Genomic DNA, 9,816 nt, shown 5'->3' with positions numbered 1-9,816 from the left:
TTTCAACGTTTCCAAATGTGAGTGGGAAAATTGCAAATGTCTTATATTGACACCTGGCTGGAAGACATCCTGCGATAGGGACGTGACCGAACGATCAAATCATAAATTGACAGGGAGTGTATTGGTGATGAGATACGTTCCAAGGTTGAACGTAACGATATTGCTGTTGTGCCGGGGCATTCGAGGAAGAGACCTGCAAACAAGGGGGAGGTTTTGGGGAAAAGTGATAAATGAAATGGATAATTATTTTTTTAATAAATAAAAAAAGAGTCATCAGCGAAAAAAGTGAACTGAGGATTTTTTCTATAGAAAAAAGAGTCCTCAGCGTACTGGGGATTTTTTTTACAGAAAAAAGAGTTCTCAGCGAACTGAGGAATATTTTTCTATAGAAAAGAGTCCTCAGCGTACTGAGGATTTTTTTCTATAGAAAAAATAATCCTTAGCGTACTGAGGATTTTTTTTCTATAGAAAAAATAATCCTTAGCGTACTGAGGATTTTTTTTTTTCTATAGAAAAAAGAATCCTCAGCGTACTGAGGAAGTACTGAAAAAAGAATCCTCAGCGTACTGAGGAAGTACTGAAAAAAGAATCCTCAGCGTACTGAGCAAGTACTGAAAAAAGAATCCTCAGCGTACTGAGGAATTTTTTTCTATAGAAAAAAGAGTCCTCAGCGAACTGAGGAATTTTTTTTCTATAGAAAAAAGAGGCCTCAGCGAACTGAGTATTTTTTTCTATAGAAAAAAGAGTCCTCAGCGAACTGAGGAATTTTTTCTAATGGAAAAAGAGTCCTCAGCGAACTGAGAATTTTTTTCTATAGAAAACAGAGTCCTCAGCGAACTGAGGAATTTTTTTCTATAAGAGTCCTCAGCGAACTGAGGAATTTTTTTCTATACAAAAAAGAGTCCTCAGCGAACTGAGGAATTTTTTTCTATAGAAAAAAGAGTCCTCAGAGAACTGAGGAATTTTTTTCTATAGAAAAAAGAGTCCTCAGAGAACTGAGGAATTTTTTTCTATAGAAAAAAGAGTCCTCAGAGAACTGAGGAATTTTTTTCTATAGAAAAAAGAGTCCTCAGCGAACTCAGGAATTTTTTTCTATAGAAAAAAGAGTCTTCAGCGAACTGAGGAATTTTTTTCTACAGAAAAAAGAGTCCTCAGCGAACTGAGGAATTTTTTTCTATAGAAAAGAGTCCTCAGCGAACTGAGGAAATGTTTTCTATAGAAAATAGAGTCCTCAGAGAACTGAGTAATTTTTTTCTATAGAAAAAAGAGTCCTCAGCGAACTGAGTAATTTTTTTCTATAGAAAAAAGAGTCCTAAGCGAACTGAGGGTTTGTTTTCTATAGAAAAAAGAGTCCTCAGCGAACTGAGTCCTGAGAGTACTGATTTTTTCTCCTGAATTTCTGCGATAAAATTTTAAATTCTTACCATCTTCGAACTTATAACATGGACATGCCGAACTCTCATCAAAGCTGGGACATTCAATGTTGTTGTTGTTGCCCAAACCGACATCCAAATTTTGATTGTTGATATTCATAATACCAGATGGTCCAGATGCCGATGATGAGGAAGAAGAAGTGAATGAGCTCGAGCTACTCGTACTACTACTGCTGCTGCTTCCACCATCCAGTGAACGAACAAAACGTGAAATGATGACGTTATTGATGTCAACATCCAGCCTGGAATTGATTTTGTTGTTGTTTTCGTTTGCAAAGGATAATGTGTTGCTGGGTGATGTTGGTTCGGAAAAGATGTTCGATGCCATTCCATCATTCTCATCAATGAGTGCCAGGGATGGCGATGCTGGTGGTTGAAATTCCTGCGAATATTTGTTACTGTTATCGATGTTGTTGGTGTTAGTGTTGCTGTTGTCCGTGTTAACTATGAACGTTGCTGTCCAGGATGAATTTTTCCCCGACGTTGCCGTTGCTATTTTCAAATTCTTTTCGTTTAAATTCACATGTTGTTCTGTTGATGCTGATGTTGCCGGCACTGTTAATGTTGTAATGATTGCTACAAAATATGTCAGCAATTGTAAGAGTTTTCGTGTTTTATTTAAAAATTGTTTGGGGTGGTGTCCGTGTTGCTGGCTTTCTTTCGTTTTCTGTCGCTGCTGGTGACGACAACGATGTCTTTCATGTTGCTGTACAAGATTTGTGCTATTATTTGGATGTTGTAATGAAATTTCGGCACAATGGTTTGAATGTGAATGTTTGTTGTGGTGGTGGTGGTGGAGGACTGACCCCGGGTTTTGTGGTTGTTGTTGATGCTGCTCCTGCTGAGGTTGCTGTCTCCTCATGGTGTGTTTGATGTTTGTGTTGATGATACTGTTGAGCCAACAAGAAATGTTGGTAACTCCCTTGCCATCTAAACTATGGCTTGCAATAGTTTTCCTTAAAGTCCTTAATAAGCACGTTGGTGTTAATGATGTTTTAGCTCTTGTCTCGCTATTGTTTCGACCCAAGGAGTTGCTGTTCGTTGTAGCTGTTGCTTTTGCTGATGACGAGGACGAGGACGACAGCAACGATGAATATAATGTTGATGACAATAACCCTGATATTGCTGACGATGAATTATGCTCTGTCTGAAATATGGCGGAATTCATACGAACCATTTCACTAGAGGACATTGTCGTGGAGGATATTACGGATGTATTCGTGGTGGTGGTGGTCGTGGCGGGTGTTGGCACTACTACTGATAACATTGTGGATGATGGAGTAACAATTTTTATATTTCGTTGTGTTGTTTGCCTTAATATTTCACTATGATGATGCTGCATAGTTGCCATGGATGCCTTAGTTTGTTCCCGCTCCTTACAATTTTTATTTCCAAGATTTAGCATGTCTTTGCTGCTGCTCCCGCTTATGCCAAGTTCAAATTCTTAAGAAACGATGTCTTTGTCAGCAACATTATTTCTTAGTTGCTGCTCATACATATATATGGTGTCTCTACGCGATCCAACTTAGTTGACAGTTTCAATTCAATTTGCATAATTAATCCTGGAGTCGTATGGAAACCCCAAATGCTCTTTGCTTTTTCTTCTGCAACATCCAAAGGATTATTTTCTCTTCCTCCCCTCAGCTTTGTTTTAGGGGTTTGCTTTTCGAAAAATGTTTGTGTTTCAATTTCTTTAGAACAATTAAAGCTTCAGGAGAAAAAAACAGCAACGTTGAAATATTTTGAAAAACTAAGAAACTATTTTGAATAACATTTTCACTTAAGTTCCGTTTGATGATGAACGTTGTATAATTTTATACAAATGCAACATTTGATTGACTGCAGTTGTTTGTTGTTGTTGCTATTAAAGTCAGTCTTTCATCGTTATGAATATATTTGTTGTTTCAAGTTTCTGAAAATAAAATAGAAAAAAATAAAAATTGCAAATTTAATGAATGATCTTTGTGAATGTCTTTTTTATAAAAATAATTAAACAATTTAGTAAATGAAAGGATAATAATTTTCTTGAAAAGAAATGTTTTACGAAGGAAATTGTCAACGACAAGGCAATTAACTAAATGGAATTTATATTTCACAGAAAAATATCGTTCATTTAAATGTGGATTTTTTTAAAAGACCCACATTTTTTTAGGAAAAATTATCAAAAAACATCCCTCTAATGCCAAAGATTTTTCGAAACTATATTTTTAAAGTCCATAAGTTCTAAAGGGCATTTTTCAATGACCAAAATAGCAACAATGGGCGTGGATATTTGAAAATATTTTCTTTATAAGGAATATCTCATCCCCCATGTATTTCTAAAGAATATTTTTACAAGGACTATTCCAACAGTATATGCCTGGATTGTTTAAGAATATATTTTTACAGGAACATCACTAGAATAGTCGGAGATTTTTTAATATTTTTGCAATAAAACTACAAAAATAAGCAAGTTTTTTTTTTTCAATTTTTTTTTCAATAAACCACTTTATAAACCACAGAGGCTTTAATTGCTGATATAACCCTTAAAATATCCTCTGTTTAGCGCTAGGTTCTGAAAGCCTTTTTGGTTTTTAATATAAAAAATATATTTAATAGTTTTATGTACGAAATTTTCTATGAGTATCATTAAATTATTACTAATTTTCAATTTCATTAATTCACTAGTTGTTTGTGGCTATTGCAGGTAATTTTTAAGATGAAATGCTTTCAAACAAAACAAATGAGGAATTTTTTACATATTAACAATATCGTTATTTTATCACGAGTCCTTGTGAGACTTTTTCGTCTCTATTCTCTAGAACCGTTAATTAAACACTACAAAAAGAGATTTTTGACATTCGAGTGTTCTAAAGAAATTTCGCTCAAAGAGAAGAACACGATATTCGAAAGTGTTCATCGTCCTCTTTATCTCCAAGAGGATTTTAGTATTTGGGATTATAATGACACGCTTTTCAACTAAATTGGCTGTAGTTATATAATATATTCGGAAAAGTATGGTCTTGATTACAAATGCCTTGTTAAATCAGCGAAATTCTCATGCTGTTTATTTCGTTGGTTAGCTAACTTGCCTCGCTTTGTTATAAAAGACATTTGGGTATAAAGGGATTTTGTAAAGAAGCTATTAATAGTTTCTGGGGATAGTATTCCCAACAGAGATGCGAGATGCGAAACTATATTCTTCCCTGTCTTACCCCTTGGTGAACAATACCATACTTTCCCCAATAATAAAGACTTTTTTTATAAAAACGACAAACTGGGTTCAGCCTGACTATTCTGCAAAAACAATATATTCGAAATTCTCCTCGGTCGAACTTAAAGACTTTATTACTTGTTGAATCATGTTTTTAACGACCAGCATTATAATAGGAGGCTTGGTTCTCTTAACCCTTCGGTCAATAACCAAAAAAGTACACGTAGATCAATAACCGTGGTACATTTGTACCCATCCAAAGATAGCTCTGTAACTCATTAAAAACATGGACTATCGTGAGGTTTTTTGTTTTAAATTAGTCTATACGGATCTGATCTAGATGTAGGAACTCAAAATTATATATACATTAAAATAATATATATTTACATCCATGCTTAAATGATAATCTGTCTAAAACAATCATAGTAAATTCGTTATAGCTTTCGAATGGGTTAAGCTTTTTAGGTATTTTCTTATTGTGATCTTATTTAGGTGTTCCTCAACCCCTCTGCAAATTTTTGTGGCCCTAGACAACATGGGGCCATCAGAGCGACTCGTGGAAATCAGAAACTACCTTGGTTTCCTTTGGTATACAGGGACTAAAACAATTATTATTGCCCATTATTCACATTTTATGAGTTTAGAGATTGTGATTGGCACATTTTTTACATTATTTAATACTTTAAAACATTATTTAATGATAGTTTATATATGTACGCCAATTTAGGATTGTAATAAATCAGACTAATTCGATTATAGAAAAAGTTTCAGGCCCAATATGAAGAATAATTGGATAATTACGGACAATAATCATTGTTTTTTGTCCCTGTATACCAAGGGAAAACCAGGGTAGTTTCTGACTTCCACGAGTCGTCCTGATGGCTTTTAAAAAATTGTAAAAATTATATATATGGAAAATATTTATAATTTTTTTTTTTCAATTATGTGTGAAAATACCTCAAGAATGATTCCTCAAAATTTGATCCAAATATCTCCACTATTAAAAATTTTACAGCATTTTTATTAAAAAAAGAAAAAGGTACAAATGTACCCGGTTATTGGCCGTAGGGTTAAGAATATTTTTAGAAATACCATGCAAAGGTGTGAGGAACATTGAAACCCGTCGATTTATTTCCCAATACATTAAATTGACCACAAAGTGGGGTATATAATTTGTCATACAAGGAACAAAGGAGCTTCTACAGCTTCTCAATCAGATTGTGCAAGAGATATTTATTTGCTTTAATTACATAACTTTAAGTCTGATATAGCAACCAATTCTGCACAATTAAGTCAAAATGAGCGATATAATCTTCGATTTAGATATGTCCGTCTGTATGTTGAAATCACAAAAGAGCGCTCAATATTTACAATATAGTTTTTATATAGCCCATATACAACGAAACACCCAATATTTGATATTTTGGCGATAATTTAAACCGAATTGGATGCAGTTTGGAATCTTCTTTTGTAGACTATTTTCCCTCTAAATGTTATCAATATTGGTCCACTATTTAGGATAGCCCCATATAATTTATCAATAACAGTATTTTTGGGAGTTTGGGCTCCGAATTGACTCTAATATGGTATTTTTAATTCTCGTTGGGTAGAAACCCTCCCTACCAAAATTATCAATAATTTTTAGAACAATGATCATATTTAAAGCTAAGCCCTATTACAATAAAAGGTGTGTTTTTTAAGATTTGTATTATAAATGAATTGGGGTTTTCGAGGGCCAATGACAAAAAATTTTTGAAGGATAAAAATCATCAATAAAAGGCGCAGATTTTTTTCAAGCACCATTACATATCACACTTTGTTATAGGGTATTATGTCCATGTTTGTAATATACACATGGAAACGAGATTGTTTTAATTCAATATTACCCAAGGATTTTATTGAAATTAGTGACTATCCGTACAGATTTATATGACGCTCCCATTTACAATTTCTTCCGATGAATTACCAAAAACCCTACGTTGGTTTGATTGACACGAAATTTTGCTCAGATTTCGAATTGTGTCTATGTTTAAATTAAAATAAAACTGTCATATATATTTTAATAGGTTTTTATTTACATGGCACTAAAGACCCTATATTCTGCAATAGACACGTAGAGGAGACTGGGGATCATTCGGTACTTTTTCTTTAAAGCTCTATATCTCAGTTCTTACTTTAAGGATATAAAAACTTTATGGCTGATTATTGTCCTCCAATACTTAATTTTAAAAATTAGTACCAAAAAGTCAAATTCCCAGAATGTGCCCCTATCCGGGGTAGCTTCGGCATTTGATGGGGTACATTCTGCACAATAGACATAGCCTGAAATTATCACCGATTGATTGAAATTCAGAATCTCTAAACGTTTTATTTTGTTTTAATATGTGACTCAAAGTTTGACTTTTAAGGCTATGTTTTCTAGCGGCGGATGTTGACGTCTCAAGGCCACACACACACCATCAGAAATAGCTTTTGCCTATCGAACTTTGGTCAAAACAAGAACGTTTGGTCTTATAAATGTAATTTCGAACCATGTTAAAGGGATATTTTTAAAGACAAGCACTATATGACCGAATGTGCCCCAGTATAAAATGCCGAATCTACCCAGAAGGTTATTTTAATTTTTTTTTTCAATCTTCTAAAAATATTATATTTTTAATTATTTTTATAAGAATATACATTGTAATTTAAAAATACTGCCCTAAAATTTTAAAAGTTGTATACACGAAAAAAAAAAGCAAAAACAAAAACGGTGCATCTAAATAAGTTTATTAGCTAGAGATTTCAAACTTTGCGGCAGTTATTTATTTTGATTTTCGATACCTATGTATCGAAGCTAGTGATGTACAGTGAGAGCTTCATATCGAAAACGCGGTTGCCGAATGTGCCCCGATGCCGTATATATCTAAAGTTGTTTAGGATAACACATAGTCGACTTTGTTCCTATCATTACAGGGTTTTAAGTTAAAAATATTTTAAGCACATTAATTTTTGCACAGGATGTCACCGTGAATATTACCCAGTAAACACCGCTATAACATTATTCGTTAAATTTTCTAATTAATAACAATAACTTTACCAAATGTTTACAAATTTGCAATCCTTACAGATGATTTACAGCATAAATTTAATAATTGCCTGAACTTTAAAGAGTGTGGTAAGGGTAGACAGCCTTTTATCGGTTATGATTCATTAAACACTCATTATAAGGGATATAAATATCAAATGGCAGCTCATAAATATTTAAGGGAATTGATATTAATTTTGGCAGACAAAGTTGTGGTGTACATTTTAATGAGAGCAAAGCGACTTAGTTTAGAAATTTAGAAAAAAGAATATTTTTTTTACATTTTCTAATTAAATATATAAAATAAGTCCTTAAATAATCCTTGTACATGCACGCCCTTTGAGTTAATTTTAGAAAATGTTTTTGGTTCCTCACACACACAAAATGCAGCAGCATGCAATTTTTGCTTTTACCATAGTCATGGTTTATATTAAAGCATTTAGTTTGTTGTTGTTCTCTTTCTTTTTTGTAACCTCTTCACAAGTCCTGGTATCCTTTGTGTTTTGGCTTGCTTGCATGCATGCATTCAACTATGTGCTGCATGTGTTTATCAATGCAGCGGTTCTTTGTTAGAGCAAGTTTTTGGTTAGTTACCATAAATCTAAGGCAACCAAACATCAAGAAGAATCTAATATCGTATCACACAAAACAACAGCGACAGCAGCAGTATAATAGAATACAGCAGCAGCAACAACAATAGCAATGCAGCCACCAACGAACGAACCAGCCAAGCAACCAATATTCAACAACAGTGACATCACTGTCTTAACATGCGCGTTCACAAAACATTGAGTGACAGGAAAACCGGAAACTCGAAACTTGTCTCTGATAGTTTGTCATCACAACAGAAAATAATTAAGGCGCTAATAATTTTTAGATACATTATCGTGTGCTATGAAGCATGATCATCAACGGATAAAGTGCTTTTAAGCGAATTCCCTATAGAATTGGCTTAAATTAAAAAATAGAAACTTCATAGAAATTTCATTAAACAATGTTGATAATTTTTGGAATCTTAAACTGTTGTTGTCCCATATCCAATTTTCCTGAAGAGGCATTTGAATATATGTATATAAATTTAAACATGTAAAAAATGTATAATTGGGAGGAAATAAAAAGAAACACAGTAAGGAAACCTCAAAAATGGGACGGGCCGACTATACGATACCCTTCGTCACTTTGGGTACATATATACCGTTATGTATATGATTTGTATACCGATATAAATTAAATATAACACACGTCCGTTTTTAATAATGTGTGCCGTGTATGTACAATAACCTGTCTATAGAGTTAATATTATGTGTTCTTTATACATGTAATTCTGAAATCTATGCAATATTTCCTGTTATTTGGGCAGATTTAGAATATTTTGTGTACCATTTGTATGAAATCGAACAAAATTATTTATGAAAACTATATGAAAATCTGGAATGATTTGAAGTAAACTTGACACGTGTCAATCGGTACGCTGCAGCACATCGCAATGTCCAAAATATTACATCAGAAGGAACTATTTATATTTGAAATAATAATTGGACCTCTATCTAAATAAGAACCTATTAGTGTACTTTGGTCACCAAATTGGTGTACTTTGGTCACCTATAACTCGAATTACTGAAAAGGCGAAATTCTTAATTAACCACATGGCACAATGCTCGAAATCACTGATCTAGCGACGTAAATTAATAACTTGTAAATCATTTGTGATATGTTGCAGAAATTTTACACAAATTATGGCTATACCTATGAGAATTGGTGGAGCGAATGTGAAACAGATTGAATCATTTTTTGTTAATGCTCCCATTTAACGGTACCCCGATTTGCGATTGTTCTTTGATATTTTCGATATTAACTGGCTATCAAATCTTTCTGCCAAAAATTGGACTCTGCTATCAATAAATAATGATTTTTAATAAAATTATATAGACAATTTATATACAAATTATACAATTTGACTATTTTCTCAAACATGTTCATCAAATTAATTTTTATAAGTGGAAAACTTGACGGGGTGGACATCGTCGCAAATATATATAGGAGCTCTATCTAAATATGAACACATTTCTACAAAACTTACGAAAAATCAGACGAAAATATATGTGGGATCTATACCTAAATCT

General features: G+C 33.2%; 1 protein-coding gene across 1 annotated transcript; it reads right to left on the bottom strand.

Moving 5' to 3' along the window:
• Nucleotides 1–41: 41 nt before the first annotated feature.
• On the bottom strand, nucleotides 42–2,838 carry LOC133330883 (uncharacterized protein DDB_G0271670-like). Its single transcript, XM_061539285.1, has 2 exons — nucleotides 1,425–2,838; nucleotides 42–193 (listed from the first exon to the last, which is right to left on the bottom strand). Exons 1-2 carry the CDS (start codon nucleotides 2,836–2,838, stop codon nucleotides 42–44), a joined length of 1,566 nt encoding a protein of 521 aa, XP_061395269.1.
• Nucleotides 2,839–9,816: the final 6,978 nt, after the last annotated feature.

This window comes from Musca vetustissima, unplaced genomic scaffold (assembly GCF_032173495.1).
Source record: "Musca vetustissima isolate MV318-11 ecotype Yass unplaced genomic scaffold, APGP_CSIRO_Mvet_v1 utg105162, whole genome shotgun sequence".
Classification (NCBI taxonomy): domain Eukaryota; kingdom Metazoa; phylum Arthropoda; class Insecta; order Diptera; family Muscidae; genus Musca; species Musca vetustissima.
The sequence above is the reverse complement of the archived record's forward strand: the minus strand, read 5'-3'. Positions and strand labels throughout refer to the sequence as shown.

Coding starts and splice junctions, on each gene's coding strand:
- LOC133330883 (XM_061539285.1), bottom strand. CDS start 2,838: ATGCTAAATCTTGGAAATAAAAATTGTAAGGAGCGGGAACAAACTAAG. Junction 194..1,424: donor ATGTTATAAGTTCGAAGATG/GTAAGAATTTAA, acceptor CCTTGTTTGCAG/GTCTCTTCCTCGAATGCCCC.